Source organism: Nannospalax galili, unplaced genomic scaffold, assembly GCF_000622305.1.
Source record: "Nannospalax galili isolate Female #2095 unplaced genomic scaffold, S.galili_v1.0 scaffold1534, whole genome shotgun sequence".
NCBI classification, from domain to species: domain Eukaryota; kingdom Metazoa; phylum Chordata; class Mammalia; order Rodentia; family Spalacidae; genus Nannospalax; species Nannospalax galili.
Window position 1 is genome coordinate 510,307 of NW_008333781.1, and position 17,419 is coordinate 527,725.

At 37.5% G+C, this 17,419-nt stretch overlaps 1 protein-coding gene across 4 annotated transcripts in view; it reads right to left on the reverse strand.

Annotated features, from left to right (window-relative positions):
- The window catches only part of Shroom4 (shroom family member 4), a 314,107-nt gene that overhangs the window by 149,844 nt on the left and 146,844 nt on the right, over nucleotides 1-17,419 (reverse strand). For all 4 annotated transcript variants that reach the window (XM_029561277.1, XM_029561278.1, XM_029561279.1 and 1 more), the window contains one exon: nucleotides 4,212-4,363. In XM_029561277.1, coding sequence (XP_029417137.1) covers nucleotides 4,212-4,363 — 152 coding nt within the window. The remainder of the gene's footprint in view (nucleotides 1-4,211; nucleotides 4,364-17,419) is intronic.

Consider the following 17,419-nt stretch of genomic DNA (forward strand, 5'->3'; position numbering starts at 1 on the left):
CACAGATAATTTATCTTATCTCTTATCTTTCTTGTACTTTGAAATGTAAAAATTTCAAAACAATTTGTAAAGGAAATAAAAGGAAAAACTCATAAAAAAGAACTAATTAATTATGGTTTTCAAATCTTGTAAGCATTTACATTTTGGTGTTCTTTTAAAAAATATTTTTGTTTTATGTGTATGAATGTTTTGCTTGCATGTATGTAAGTGTACCACATGCATGCAAAGCTGCAGAGGCTAAAAAATGGTGTCAGATCACCTAGAATTGGAGTTATGGTTGTTAGCATCTATGTGGGTGCTGGGAACAGAACCCAGGTCCTCTGCAACAGCAGCTATTGCTCTTAACAGCTAATCCATTTCTCTAGCACACCCTGTCCCAACTTTTCTATTTTTTAAGAAAGGATCTCAAGATGTAGCCTTAGGTGGCCTGGATCTTGCCATGTGGACCAGGTTGGCCTCTGCTGGGATTAAAGGCATGTGCCACTATACCTGGCCATTTTAGTGCTCTTCATTGTCAAACTTAAATTATGTCAAAGTCTCCCATACAGACATTTCTATAATTTTTCTTTTTATACTAACAGGTTTTCTTCATATATTTAGATACCATAATTTTTGTTAAAAAATGATTTATTTATACTATATCTTTAATATGGTTAAATATTCTAACAATATAAAATGAATCTTTTAGGAATAATATGACTACACAGTTCTTATTTCTGATTTTTATTTTCAAATAGAGAAGTGACCTGCTCAGATGTCTGTTCAGAGCATGGATTTATCGGAAGGAGGTGAAGTTGAATGCTGAGAAGTCAGTGGGGAGGCTCTTAAAATAGTACAGGTGAGAAACCATGAGTCATTGAATTAAGACAGAACAACAGAAGTTTTTTTATTTTTTTAAGCAGGTTAGGCAGGTCAATAATTTTTGGCGTCTTGAAATTACTTGGATTGCAGAAGTGTGGGGCAAGAAGAAACTTGACAATGACACTCTAATTTCTGACTTAGTTGACCATCATTTAAAAGGTAATATAGGGATGGGGAATGTGGCTCAATGATACAGTGCTTCCCTAGCATATGCAAGGTACTGGGTTCAATCATCAGAAGAATACACACAAAAGGGTAATATAGGAGGACAAGCTGGAATGGGTTTTCAGAATAGGCCATTTTCTGAAAATTCTTCTCTTAATGTTCATCTTTAAAGGATGTAAGCCAAAGACCTACAACCCAGTACTGGATTTTTGTCAATGATTTAATTAACTAAAATCTTTTACTTTTGTCTCAGACACCAGGCTGAACATTCATAAACTACAGGCACATCATACTTATTTATGTGATAATTTATGGACATAAGACAGCTATTTTATAAATTGGAAGAAAAATTTGAAATAAACAACAAGGAATTTCCTATAGCATGCAGTCCGTAAGGGAGGGATACATTTTCCACAAGAGGGCAGCATCACCTCATAAATTATGTACTGAAGACTTTCACCAGTAAGGGTTGAAGTGGAGGTGTTTCTGAAAGGGTAGATACTGTAGGTTCAAGGGCTGTTCACCTTGTCATACCATGAAAACCAATGGTTCCTACTATCTTCAAAGTTGCAGTTATAGCCACTACCAAGTGACAGCAGAGGGAAAGAAGGTAAGAAGCTCACCAAGGGATGATGACCAGAATCCTCACATTCCTTTGTGGACTAGCTCAGAAACTGCTGACAATATCCAAATTCCTTTAAAGTGTCATCATCTCTATACAACTAGCATCTCACTAGAGGCCATAATTTCTGTTAAGATCTTTGCCAACTCTAAAGGTTTCCCAGCAAATCGGACTCTGTGTAGACTATGGCATAGCACATTGTGGTTTCTAATGTATTACCCATTTAACAATGTTTAGTTACTCCAATTATGCTTCAATTATACCATAGAGAAAGGAACAGGACTGAAATTCCCTCAGAAACCATTATGTATCTATGGCCATACCACTTTGAACATGCCTGATCTCATTTCATCTTCGAAGCTAAGCAGGGTCGGACCTGGTCAGTACTTGGAAGGGAGAAACCATTATGTAAAAGTCGTGTTGTATGAGTTGTATCATTTAATCATCATAATAATGACACTCTACCAGGAATTACTATTTCCTTGTGACAGAACAAAGTAGTATTCATAGATTAGGTACTAAACAAGAAGTCTTACCAAATGATCCCTTCTTAAAATGTTGCTTAAAACTAAACCATGAGCAATCCAAAAGCTGGTGATATAGATTATTGGCAAAATACCAGACTAGCATGCTCAACGCCTCCCTAGCACATCAAAATTTTAAAAAATTAAAATCTTTTATAAAAGACCAAATCAGTGACAACATACCTATTATATGGTACAAGGCATTGCTTAACATGACAGCTCTATCTGGACAGGTATAGCTTAATACTAGGAACCAGAGGATAATATAATAAATCAATGGGGTATTGTATAATCTACCCCTATAACCCCAAACTGCTCTTTTTTGCTTTGGGTGAAAGACTGTTTAGATAGACTGTTTGGATATTACATGAGAACAATGGAAAAGTTGAAGATAGTTCTGTTTCTGGCCCAGTTGCCTGAGCATATCGAACCTTTGGTGGAGAATATGATGATGTATTAAGTTTGGAGCACAATATATTTGAAATGCTACAGACATATCTAAGTATAAATGTCTAAGAGGAAATTGGTTATGTAGTTTTGGATAGAAGAATATTATCCACATATAGATATACAAATTGAAGCAAGAGGACTGAGCGAGATTTTCCATGGTATTATAATGAAGTTAGAAAGGGGAGAACTAGTGAAAACACCAACATTTAAAGAATAAATAGTCTAAGGAATGGCAGGAAATAAAGGAGCCTGGTTAAAACATGGACAAAAAGATAGGAAATAAGAAAACAGGGTATCTTGAAAGTCAGAATTTCACATTAGGAAGGCATAATCTGGACCAGTCACATCAAATAGCTTCTATAAATCATATATGATGAAGACTGAAAATAATCCATTGGTTTTGAAAATAAGGAAATAATTTGTGACTTTTGGCAGAGTCATTGTACTTGAATTACAGAGGTCAAAATCAGATGGCAGGGACCCGAAAGCTAAATGGCACGTGGAGTAGTGTATATAGTGAGGATAGACTCTGGTTTTGAGTCTAAATATAAACTAAAGGAGGAAAATGGAGAAGTAGCCAGAGGGAGAAATATTATGGGAAAATAATTTTAATCTTTTTCCCTAATAAAAATAACTATGTTCGAGAAAGTTAAGCATATGTATAGCATAAAGGAAACCAACCAATAGAAAAGGAGAATCCATGTTCTAGAAGCACAAAACAGAAATGCAATAGGATAATAAAAGGAAGGCCACCAACCAGCAGGGAGTACAGCTCAAATGAAAGAGCACTTGCCATCTGGAGGCCCTGGGATTAAACCCCAGCATCAAAAAAAAAAAAAGAAGTCATATGAATAGGCAGATGCTTCAGCAGCAGCATTGAAATGACTACCCCAGTGGTGTCCTTGCCTTCCTTCTGCTTATGTCACTCCACTTAGCTAGAATCTCCACCTTTCTGACAGTTTATGCTTTTAATTCTACCCACCCTTTAGCTCAGTTCCTCCTCCTTTATCGATTCTAACCCTATGAAGCCTATCTGACATAATCTCTTTTTTTCTTTAATAGTAATTAATGTCTGAACAATCCATTTGACAATTATACATCATCCTGTGACACTTTATTGTTTCTTTAAAAAATATATTACTTTTTTTGTCACATTCATGCTTTTCTTCCCTGTTAGACTACACACTCCTTAAAGGGAGAGCTTCTATTTCCGGAGTTTGTGATAGCCTTCAGAGTTCCTGCTGTGACTGGCAGTAGGATCTCTTTAAATCTCTGTTGATCTGTGATTGAAAAGTGACTGTTGGCTATGAAGAAGGAGCTAGAAAACCTACTGGGTTAGATGGGCCCTTGGTGTGTACTAAGTCACTGGGTCTTCGAAATAGCAAATAAGTTGAGTCATGAAAAAGCAAAATACATTTATCTGAATAGTATGTGGCAGTGTCAGGATATGAATCAAAGGCTGTTTGTTCATTCTGCTTTAGTTGTCTGTAAAATTCTGTTCACACTAAATCTCTCTCTCCTAGATGCTACTCTATGGAGGTTGTATTACCAATCAAGTAGTTCCAGTGGCCTCTGAGCCTGTACCTTACCTCCTGACAATCAGCTTGAGGATCCGGAAAGAGCCTTTGATAAGGATGAGCGCCTCTTGGCGGGAGCCATACAATGGTGTCCCATTGATATTCACCAACTCATCACCAGTCCTCATCTTCTGGGACAAGGCTGCCTTGCCTCCATCTTCAATCTGTGTTGCAGAGAACAAAACAGAAAGCAGGTGGTGAGGGGACTTCTGCCCCATAATTTTATTTCCTGGCTTCTCCCAACCTTGGAGACACAAATAGGACTGGGGAATGTTTCCAGTCAGCTCCAGGAGCAGATGAGCACAGGTCATTTCTTACTGAAGGCAGAATTTAGTCAAGCCCTTGAGAAAGAAGGCAACAGAGAAATAAGTTATTTACTTCTTGAAAGAATGAACAATCCATCTGAGGAGAGAGCACTTCTAAAAGAGAACTTAGGCTTAGAAGGAAGCCAACAGTGTGACTAAAGCAGTCGCATGGTATGGCAAAATGTGCACATAAATTAGCGCCAGAAAAACAGGGCTCCACTAAGACTTGGCAAGTCTTTTCCTACCTTTGGGCAGGCTTTGAAATCTGATAAACTTGAGTTCGAATTCTGGCTCTACTACCTTCTTGGTGAGAGATGCTGAGCATATTACCTAAAACTTTTGTGTCCAAATTGCCTCATGTGTAAATTGTAGATTGTAGATAATAAGAGAATCGGCCTCACAGGTTGTTTGAGAATTATGAGTCCATTGTAAATATGAGTTCTAATTATTATAATAAGGGGGGATGGCACTGAAAACCTTGAAGGTGGCCTCCAGCTCAACATTCTATGATGAAATTGTAAATTCTAAAGATATGAAGTAGGTACAAAGTAGCTGCTTACTTTTCTTTGTCTCTTCAAAACATACCTAGCACAGTACTCACCAATGGACATTCCAGAAAAGCTGGGAATGTGTTTACTGCTCCACCACAGCCTACACACTCAAAGTGACCAAGATACTCTGGGCAAAAAGGATTTCAGGTTAGTAGGTTCTGATAACAAAAGGAGAAGCAATAGTCACTAGAAGAGGCAAAAGTGAAGCAGAAAATTCCCCCAAAGATCCTGGTTTATAGCAAAGTTTATACATAACACATAAATTCTACTTACCACAAAGGTGAATATTAATTACATTTAGGATAATAAGGGTTATGCCATCTGTCATTAACTCATCCCCCAAGTATTTTAGAGCATTTTCAGTATGCACAGGACAATAAATATAAATGGTAGCAATGAACAAAACCAAAATGAACAAAACTCATAGCTCCTAGACTCAGAAGAGAGTTGTATGTCCACTCCGATGATGTAGTCAAACAAAAATCCAGCCAAGCCACATTATGTGTTTTAGGGAATAATGGTAGATATAGGAAGTAAGATTGATTAAATCAAACAATTCTTATGGAAAAGAAGATTCTAAGTGGGATAACTAAGGACTGGGTTTTAGTAAGGCTGTATTTATACTTCATTCTTATCTTCCTCTCAGGCTTTTATCTCATTTTCTGAACCTGTGGCCACATCATGGAAGTTAAAATATTGCTTAAGTTTGGTCAGATTATGGGAACTGTCAAGTAGGATCTCTTGGCCTCAAAGGAAAATGTTAATTCAGAATTTTAAAAACGTCCATCAAAAAAATTAAAATTCTGAATTGAGTCATAGACTTATTAAATGTATTGCTGCTAACCCCAAATTAAAAATAGTTAAGCTCTGACAAATCACAGTCTAGCCAAGTGACATTGAAAAATATTTAGAAACACATATATGTTTTTTATATTTTATAATAACCTTTTTCCAGTACATAATCAACCACTCAATACAAAAGAAACTATTATTGGCAAATGGGGAACAACTCTACGCAAATTAATTAGGACTACACTGTATTTCCATTGTCATTAGTATTATTACTTCATAGACACTGCTGTCTGTAATTTTTTAAAAATGTACTAAGCCAGGTATAATGAATGACACACACATGTAATCCTAATACTTCGGTGATGGAAGCAAGAGGATCAGGAGTTCAATATCAGCCTGAACTGCACGAGACTCTGTCTCAAAAAAGTACAACAACAAAATATTAAAGGGAAAATTAAAGTGTTGTACTTGAATTTCAGGAAATCAGTTTGAATGATTCATTCCTTTGGTACACAGGGAAGGCCCTTAGCATCAGGCAGCACTCTCAACATGGACCAGCCATTTGAAAGAGATTTTTGCTGCTAAGGAACCATAAACAGGAGTCTAACTAATAAATGCTAATAGACTTTTCTCAACTGATGTACATTAGTATTAATTTAGTTTATACATTTTGTATTCATACAACTCAATTACCCATATTACGGCAACTCATAGCAAGTTGTCCTTTCAATCTGTATAGATGTTAAGTAGTGCCTCTGGTTAATTTAGTATTTAGTTACACCAACAAGACATCTGTTTATTCCAAGGCACAAGATGAAAACCTTTTAAACTAAAATGCTTACTGATGCAGCAAAAGCATAGACAGTTTGCATTTCCTACTGCTGTTTAGTTGCCACTCTCTGCACTCTTTTAGAGACATTTCTTGGACTATAGCTGTGGGTTGACTGTGCCCCTTTCTGTATTCCATGTCCCTTTTCAGTCACCAGCAGGAATTTCCTCCAGACAGATATGTTGAGTATTATACTCAATGCCAGTTTCATGTGTCAAGTTGTTCCAATAAGACACAGCAAATTTTTGCTACCCAGCACAGTCCTAGATTCAGATGGATCTAGATCAGGTAGGCTCAATTTGATTGAAACTAGCCTTAAACCAGCCCTTTTCCAGAGGCAGGCAATTTACTGGGCTGTGTAAATACCTAACTCCTTACTCATGGAGACTTCTGGTCTTTTTGGTTCTTCCCTTCTAATTTATCTCCTCCCCAATCCATGTCTTGATTCCTGAGATCTGGCATGTATTCCATTTATTCTTTGGCCTTTGAAATCTAGTCTTCCAGGTGGGTGGCTAAATCACACATTTGTTTATATGGAAGATAAAGCAGATGTTCGTGTTCCTAGTAAGAGAAGGAACAACAACAAAAAATAAGCAGGAGGAAAGTTAGAAAGGAAGGTACGCAACACAGAGGAAAAAGCCATTGAGGTAGATAAGAAAATCAGCAATATGTTTTTAAAAATATTTTTATTATTTTTATGTGTATGCATGTATTGCCTGCATGTAGGTAAGTACACCCATGTCATGCAATGCCCATGGAGGACAGAAGAGGCTATCGGACCCCCTAGAACTGAAGTTATGGACAGTTAGCTGCCATGTGGGTGTTGGGATTCAAACTCGGGTCTTCTGCAGGAACATTCAGTATTCTTAACTGCTGAGCCATTTCTCCAGCCCCAGCAATATGTTTTAAAAAGTCAATAAGGACATTGAGAATTGGGGATAAAACAAAAAAACAAATAGAAATATTAGAAATGAAAAACTCAAAGAGCCAAATAAAAGACACAGCAGAAAATATCACCAATAAGCTCAACCAAGCAGAAAAAAGAATATCAGTGATTAAGTAAAATGTCAAAGAAATACTATACCCATCAATAAGGAAAAACAAATAAATGTGATAACAACATCCCAGAACTCCAGGATAAAATTAAGAGATCAAACCACAGAATCCATGGCTAAAAGTAGGAACTTAAACACTAAACACACAGAAAATTCAGTGATATTACAGCAGAAGTACTCCAAATCTAGAAAAATAGACATCTAAACGCAAGAGGCATTTAGAAACACAAATAGGTGTGACTGAAGAAGCACTTTTTCACAACATACTATAATATGCCATTACATCAAAAATAGAAAGCAAATGGTTTTAAAAGCTAGATGGAGAAAATGCCAACTCACCCACAAAGGCAGAAACACCAGAATAACATTAGATCTCTTGTCAGTGATCTTCAAAGTTAGGAAACAATGGAATGGTATATTTCAAGCCCTGAAAGTAAATATAACTCCAAAACAAGATTGATATATCTGGCAAAGCTTTTTCAAAATTGTTGGAGAAATAAGGAGACTTCAAGACAATCCTAAGTCAAGGTTGTTGATGGCAATCAAGTTAGTTAGTATTACAAAAGATACTTAAATACTATACACAGAAGAAGAAATTCTTATTCAAAAGAACACAGGAGAGAATAAATTTCATGAGAGGAATAAATAAAAATAAGACAGCTAGGACAGAACACATCATGCCTAACATGGTAAACCAGCAAATCCCTAATACTAACACAATGAAAAGAAAAAAACAAACAATAATCCAAGTAACCAGAAATGCAATCATTAAAATCATAGGAATTAATAATTCTCTCTTAATAATAATTATGAATATAAATGGCATTAACATATGAAAGAAGAGACACAGAGGGGCTCACTGGATTTAAAAAAAAAACTATATAGAATTACTGCTGCTTCTTAAGAAACACTTTACTACCAAAGACACCCAAAGACATAACCAAAGAATGGAAGTCAATCAAAAAGTGAAAAGTAAAAAACAAGCTGGTGTACCTATTCTGATATCTGATAAAGTAGAGTTCAAATTAAAATTAGAAGAGATAAAGGCCATTACATATTAATAAAGGGAACAAAATTCATTTAAAAAGGTATAATAATTATATATATGCATGTTGGGGTCCCCAATTCTATAAAATAAATTCTAATGGGCATAAAAGATGATGTTCTGGTACAATTATAGTGGGCAAATTCTCAAATAAGTCATCCAAACTTAAAGAAATTTAAGATTTAAACTACATTATAGATCAAGTGGACTTAATAGACAACTACAAACCATTCCATCCAACAGAAACTTAATACATTCTTCTTGGCAGTTTATAGAGCTTTCTATAAAATATACCACATAATAGCACACAATGATTTTTTAAAGATTTACTTTTCAATTTATGTATGTGTATATATGTGTGAATGGGTATGTGCATATTTGGGTGGGTGTCTCAGAGGCCAGAGGAGCTTGAGTTACAAGTGGTTGTGAGCAGCCAGACATAGGAGATTGGAATTTAACTCCAGTCCTCTGCAAGAGCACTGCATAATCTTGAATGCTGAGCGACCTCACCATCTCCCAAACAAGTCTCAACAAGTATTTTAAAAAATGAAAATTACTTCTTTTTTAATATTTTTTTTAAATTTTATGTGTATGAGTGTAATGCCTGCATGTAGGTAAGTGCACCCATGTCATGCAATGTCTGTGGAGGACAGAAGAGGCTGTCGGATCCCCTGGAACTGGAGCTATGGACAGTTGTTAGCTGCCATGTGGGTGCTGGGATTCAAACCCAGGTCTTCTGCAAGAACAGTCAGTGTTCTTAACTGCTGAGCCACCTCTTCAGGCCTGGAAATTAATTCTTATATTTTATCAAATCAAATTGAGATAAAAGTAAAATCAGCAAAAGATACTCAGACTCTACAAAGATCCTTAGAGACTGAACAATATATTCTTGACTAAGCAAAGAATCAATGACCAAAATCAGGAGAAATTTAAAAATTCATAGAACTAAATGAATGAATACACAACTTACCTTTGGGATACAGTGAAGGCAATTCTAAGAGCAAATTTTATAGCTATGAGTGCTTACATTTTTTAAAATGTTATACAAATCTCACATCAATATCCTAATGATGAAGTTCAAGGTTTTAGAAAAATAAGCATAAGCCAAAACTCAAATCAATAGTTATTAAGAAATAATAAGGATCAGGGAGAAATTAATGAAATAGAGGCTAAATGAACAATATGTAAAATCAATCAAAGATTTGGTTCTTTTAAAAAATAAATAAGATTGACAAAGCCTTTGCCAAAGTAACAAAAGAGAGATGAGATCCAAATTAATAAAATTACAATTTAAAAAGGATATCACAACAGATTTCAATGAAATCCAGAAGACCACTAAAAATACTTTGAAAAGCTATATTTCATACTTGGAAATTTCAAAATAATTGGACAGATTCTTAGACACAAATAACCTACCAAAATTAAGTCAAGATGATATAAACAACTTAAACAGATTCATAATGAGGAATGGGATCAAAATTTCCATGAAAAGTCTCCCCACAAAGAAAAGTCCCCACTAGATGGATTTACACCTAAGTCTATTCCTAAAACTGTTCTGCAAAATAGAATCATTGGGTTTTTTTTATTGATTCATCAAGAATTTCATACAATGTATTTTGATCACATTCAGACCCCTTCCCTCATCTCTACCTCCCTACTACCCCTTCCCAACTTCATGTTTTCTATTTATTATTTTTTCTTTTCTTAAGGCCTATCAAATTTCATCTGTGCTACCAAACACTCTTGGGTTTTGATCTATCCCGTTGAGTCTGGTCAACCTATCAGGTCTCACAGTTCCTAGAAAACTATCAATTGCCAATAGATCCTCAGCTAGGGCTGTGGCTTCTTGCCTACCTCCCCTATCTATGCTGGATTTTTGTCTGGCTTGAGCTTGCACAGGTCTTGTGCATGCTGTCACAAGCATATGTGGGTTTATATGTGCAACTGCCCTGTGATATCCAGATAATATCACTTTTTTATATTCATCTACAACACTGGGCTTTTACTATCTTTCTACCTTCTCTTCCACAGTGATCCCTGAATCTTGGGAGGAAAGAATGGGTGATATAGGTGTCCTATTTAAAGCTGAACACAAAGGATCAACCCAGAATGTAGTAGTCCTACTGTTTGTGTATGTGTGTGTATGTGTATATGTGTGTATACATACATGTGGATATGTGGGAGACAGGCTTAAGCCTAGGGTGAAAGTCTTAATGACAGCTATACAACAGGCCTGAGGCAATGGCCCAACCACTGGAGCCACAAGGAATGCCTTGTGACATTGCTCCCATTGGCAGATCATGAGACTGATGCTTAGAGCTCACCACTCACCACCCTTGAGATTCTAAATTGCAACACTTAGACAGCCTGGGTCATGTGGTTCCCAGGAATCCAGGCCCTGTACAGACACCGGAACCTAAATAACCTGAAACCTATCATGCTAATAAGGTGTCTGACTCGGGATGTCATGACAGGACACATCCCTGCTAAAGATCTGAGTTGTAACTTCTTGATTGGACCCCTACCCCTATATAAGCTTGTGCCCTTCTGCAATAAACTAGATCTGCGACACCGAACCTGGTCTCCTGTGTCTGAATGCGGCTCCGCTGACACAGTCTCCTCACCAGCCCTGGGGTCCGGGACCGGGCAGAAGTAGCGACGATCGAAGGCAGCACCGGGCGAGCAGAAGAGCGGCTTCAGAAGAGCAGCCTCAGCGGGAACAGAAGAGCAGCTTCAGCGCTGCAGTGAGCAGAAGAGCTGCCTCAGTGCCGAGTGAGTGGAAGAGAGGCCACAGCTTGGGGCCTCAGCGAGGAGTGAAGGGAGGCACCCATGCGATAATCGGAGGTGGTGCCCAGCAGGCGGCGCCAGTGCGAGCGGAGGAGCGGCTCCCGGAGACAGCACCGGGAGAGTGGAGGGGCAGCTGCAGCGGTGGCCACATGGATATACATATATTTCCTCTGAAAATCTTTTTATAGCATCTTTGAAAGACTTCCAAGTTTTTAATGACCCTTTAAACACCTGTTCGGCACTCTGTTATGTTCTAGGAAACCAATAGAATGAAATATAGAGATGAAGATAAGCTGGCTTTGGCAAATTCAGGTATTAGGAATAGGTAAAGTCCTTGCTCTTTCCGAAACTTCATATGAAATCGTGAGCAAACTTCAGATTTTAGTCTATTTCCAATCTTTCCTCTTTTCACTGTTAGTATTTGGTAGGCTCTCTTTGTGCCAAGAGAGATTAATCAGGATGTGCTGAAGAGAGATGATGTGAGCTTTGAAGCAGCTGCAATCTCTTTGTGATGGCTTTAAACATTCTGGTTCTAGGTTACACATACTGACTACCTTAACTTATCTCTCACAGCCCTCTCAAATCCCAAAGCAGTCTAGGAGAAAACAAAGCAAAACAAAAACCTTTTGTACCCAGGTCCATTTTCCTTCCTTCATCTCAGTTTTCCTAAAGACAATCAAAAAACAAAAACCTATCTTTTACATAGATGAGAATTCCAAACCAAGAGTCAGCTTAAAATACGTAAGTAGTCCTGATTCAGAGTAATAGCCCACCATATATGTGTAGCTAGAATGAGGAAACTGACACCAATGGAGAATCCATTCTTGTCCTCTACCAGCTAAGGGAGCTGATGCCAAGATCTTACAAGGAGCGGCTGCAGAATGCAAAGTTCTATGGATCAGGCCCAAGGACTACCCTGACCAATGGAATTCTGCTGTACTCCATATCATCATCCATCCCTATAGACAGCACTGCTTTCCCCAGCTGCTTAATTACCATCTAGTTTACTAAGCCTCACAACAAAGTACTTCAGAGGTTTGACTCAGTAAATTTCTGTAAGTGAAATTCTAAGCATTTTTGCCAAATCTCAAGCCAGTTCAGAGTCAAGCTCAGCTCTAGGAATTCAGTGATAAGGAAACTACATGGTAAGGGATTTTAAAGCACTGTCTGTACATCAGCAAGCAAAGGTGAAATAGTTTTTGCTTCTGCTTCCTCTGTGGGCCAGGTAAGATGAGACACACATGACTGCACTAGAATAAACCCAGAATTTATTCGATTATTAGCCAACCATGTTCACTAGGGTCCTATTTATACTTTATAAATTCAAGCCATTTATTTACACTGAAGTCTTCTGCTGATATTAATGCTACTGGAAGATGTAAATTTTGCTAGAAACATAGATCACAGACCTAGAGAGTTAAAATATAAGCATTTTAGAGGATACAGAAATACATCTTCGTGACATGGAAGCGGGGAAACATTCCTTGGTCAGAATGCAAAACTCAGAAACCACAAAAGAAACCAAAAAAATGTTTTTCATCAAAGGTGACATTAAAGTGAAAAGATACTATAAGCTGAGACACATATTCATAACACATCTGACAAAGGACAAAATTATCAGAAGACTAGAGTATTTTATATATTTAGAATACTGAAAATCTGTAACAAACTGCCAATTAACAAATAAATTAGTAAAAGACCCGAGTAAGCACTCTACTAAAAAAGATAGCCAAATGCTAATAAACATATGAAAATGTGCTCAATATAATTTTTGACCAAAGATATATAGTCTTAAATCACAGAAAAATATCCCCACATATACTCCAGAGTACCTATGATCAAAGAATGAAAAGACTAGCTATGCGTAAGAATGAAAAGTTATTTGAACTCTCCATATTGCTAGCAGGACTGTATAATTATACAACCTCTCTGGAATCTCCCACATCCAACAATTACATATCTAGGGATACCCAAGAGAAAGAAGTGTATGTGTTTATAAAAGATTTGTTTTATTCACAGAAACTTTATTCACAACAGATGGAAATTAGGAACAGCCTAGATGTCCATCCAAATATGTGTTTACACAAAATGGATACAACACAGTAACAAAATGCATGAATATGAAGAATATTATGGTGAATGAAAGTATCCAGTCTATTATGTGATTCCATATTATACAAAGGTCAAGAACACTAAAAACTAATCAGTGGGGCTAAAGAGATTTCTTAGTTGTTAAGAGCAGTTACTGCTCTTGCAGATGACCCCAGTACTCATACCCAGTAGATCAAACTGCCTGAAACTCCAACTTCAGGAGATCTGACAACCTCTTCTGTCCTGCACAGCCACCTGTGATCACATGTACATACCCACACACAGATAAACATGAATATACACAATTAAAACCATGGATTGGAGAGATGGCCCATTTATTAAGAGCACTTGCTGCTCTTGCTAAAGATTTCAGTTCATAGGCAAGGTCTCTGTGGTGCTTTTTTTATAATTCCCCCTCAAACAAATACATTGTCCAACCCTCCTTAGCCACCCTACCACTTCTCTCTCACTTCTCTGCTAATGCATTTGAGATGGCGCTGTTTTCTTTGTCCTTCCCCATGTCCTTTTAGCACTTGTCCCCTGCCCCCAGTACATCTTCCTTGGTCTCATATGGGTAAACTTCAACTTACCATTAACATCTGGCATTCACGTTCACTAAATCAGACAGACTAAGAGTTGATTGTTACATTGTAAATAGCAGAAGATGAGGAATTCAAAATGATCCAGCTATGCACATCTTACTGAGCTCATTTCATACAACACACACACACACACACACAGACATCATACAAAACTTTCTGTTCTTCAAAGAAGTCAAGCCTTGGAACTTTGCCTTTGCTGTTGTCTAGGCTGAGAATATTCTTTGACTAGATCCTTATTTAACTCTTCTCATCATTCAGGCATCAGCTCAATTCTTGGCTCCTCAGAGATGACTTTCCCTGACCTTCTCTCTCTTCCCCATCTTAATTTTTCACTTTCTGTCACATAACCTGTATCATAAAAGTCATCAGTGGTTTATACCACCTTATCTATTTTTAAATATATTAACTTTCTGTCACAATATTTACATTGAAGTGGGAAAGATAACCATTTCCTTTTTACATCTCTATTGCTGGCATCAAAGAAGACAAATCTGTGTAGAGCACTTTGCAGTTATTCAATAAACATTTGTTTAAATTAGAAGGGATTGCAGGATATCACTCCATCTGTTTGCCTGATTCTAACATATACAATCTTATTTTCACTTTATTGACCGTCTAACTGGTGTTCAGGGATGTTACATTATTTGCTCAAGATAGAGCACCTATTAAGTCTGAGACACTTCCTTTTATAAAGTTGTGACAAAGCCTATTTGTTTTCCATAGATATACTGTTATTTGTAATCCTTAACAAGCAAGTAGCAATCCAAAATGTTTCTACTAAAGAGGTTTAAACTTTTTATATAAGATTGCTATTATTGGTTCAGAATATTCCAGAATTACCTTTGATCTAAATAGCCCTTATTTGTCATAAAGTATATTTGTCATGAAGTGTCCAAGGGTAAATGATAGATTACTAATTTACTGTAAGGAATGAAGTCTTTAAGAACATAGGTGCACTGCAATAATACTTTATGCCCATACAGTTCTCCTTAGATTTTTTTTTTTGGTCTTTTTGAGACAGGGGCTCCCTGTAGCCTAGGCTGGCCTGGAACTCAAAGAGATCTGCCTGCCTCTGCCTCCCTAGTGCTGTGATACAAGTTATGTGCCACCACGCCTAGTTCTCCTTAGTTTTAAACATTCCAAGACGTAGGGTATTAATGTATCACACATATAAGCCTTGAACTGTCCATGAACACTAGAAGATTTAACTACTCCCGGCATCTGGAAATTCAAAGCAACATTTACTCTAGCTTCTTGTGTGCAGATATTTCAACAGGCCCTTTCAGTCTACTATCCCTGAAAACATTTAAGAGCAAATCCTAACCATGGGCATAAACCAGATTCTAAGTTAACTTAGTGCTTCACCAGTTCTTTTAGACCCCTAAAATGTTGTAAGGGGGGGGCGGTCTCTAACGTTGGAATGAGAGTTTGCCCTGATCTTATTTCATGTGACAATCATTCCTGTTCAGAGGCTATTTGTTTAGTGGGTTTAGATTTTTATGCCTTTGTGATTTTCATATTTATACCCTTGTGAGGCTATTCATATAAACAAAGTCACAGGTTAGAAAATAATCCTTTGTCAGCCAGGTTTCCTGATTTGGGGTTTGGAAAAGATGGCCACCATGATATAACAACAGCAACAACAAAAGTCTGATATCCATAGTGTGCATGCAGCACTAATGGGCAATAAGTGATAGTGAAGTTTTGTCAGGTCTGATCTAAATTACTTGTGGCTGCTGTGAATTATATGGAATTATACAGAGTTTAACGGTTCTCTGGCAATTTGCCTTGGCCCAAAGCTAATGCTTCAATCAAACTGCTCTCCCCACTCCCACACCATGATGATTACTGTTCCTATCTGAGTGAATCTGTGAAGCCTTCAATGACACTCTCTTACAAATGCCAAAGAGTTCCCCTCCCTCATCTCTTTTTCTTTCCTCTTCTTCTATGTGCCATGACATATTAACAGCTTCTGTAGTTCTGCAGAGACAAATTGCTTGGTTAGCAATAATGAAGAGAAGAGCTTTATGATTTGATTAAAACAGAAGTGCCAACAAAGAAAGGATTAGAAGAGAACAAATGTCAGTTAGCCCTCTCCATTTCCTCAGTAGTGCCATCATCTAGAACCAAATCATCCCAGTTGGCACAGGCCCTGGCCCAAGAACAGCAGCCCTTCTGAGCCTCAATGAAACCTAGGAACACATCCAACCATGGGCAGTTGAGCTGCCTGACAAAGAAAATCCCAGTATGAAACAATTTTCCCTCTTCTATTTTAGAAACATCACTGACCCTAAAACTAGGATTGTGCCACAGATTCCTACCATCACTTTGACTGAGTTGGGACAACAGGAAAAGGTCAAGTACACAAAGGCCAGAAAAGCCCTTTATAAACTTGAGAAAACACTATGTACAGCTGTGAGATGCATTAGATTACGGGTCTGATTGTTCTTATCAATCTCTGTTCACTCGTGTCCTCCTCAATTTCTATTAAAATCTCCAGTGGGGCTTCATCACTAGCAAATTCCTATCCTTTGACAAAAGTGATGCCTAGACTCTTTGTCTAACCAACGCCAAAATCCCACTTACTGGCTAAACTAGGGAGAAAGCTCATTTAAAGAGACCAGCTGCCATAGAACCAGCAGGAGGGAAGGGCAGAAACCACAAGATTCCTAGTTGCACTGATTGCAGCTAACTCATTTCAGCTGCTAAGAAGAGGCCCTGTTGGGGGAGCTAGGAAGGAAATGGGTTCCATGTTCAGTTCACCTTAAATTGCTCACAATTGTGTGCTTGAAAAATAGTCTCCACTAAACATTTAGCATGCCTATTACCACAAGCCATAAAGTTTTAGGCTTTGCTGCACTGTCTGCCTAGATTGCCTGAGTCACTTTCCTATGGCAAAGATGATTAAACAGTTGGCAAGTCAGACTTGTGTGGGAAAGATAAAGGTGCTGTAAGACTGGTTAAAACTAGACTGGAAGGATGATTTAACATGACTTTTAGGCACATAAAGGATTTAAAGGATACAGACCAACTGTTCTCAGTTTTTATTGAAAACAGAGCAAAGGAAAAGAAATTGATATTGTAAAAAGAAGGACTGATGATGTTAGCAAGAACAAAGAATTTCCTGCCAGGAGAAGCAGATAAATATTAGGTGGAGAGGAGT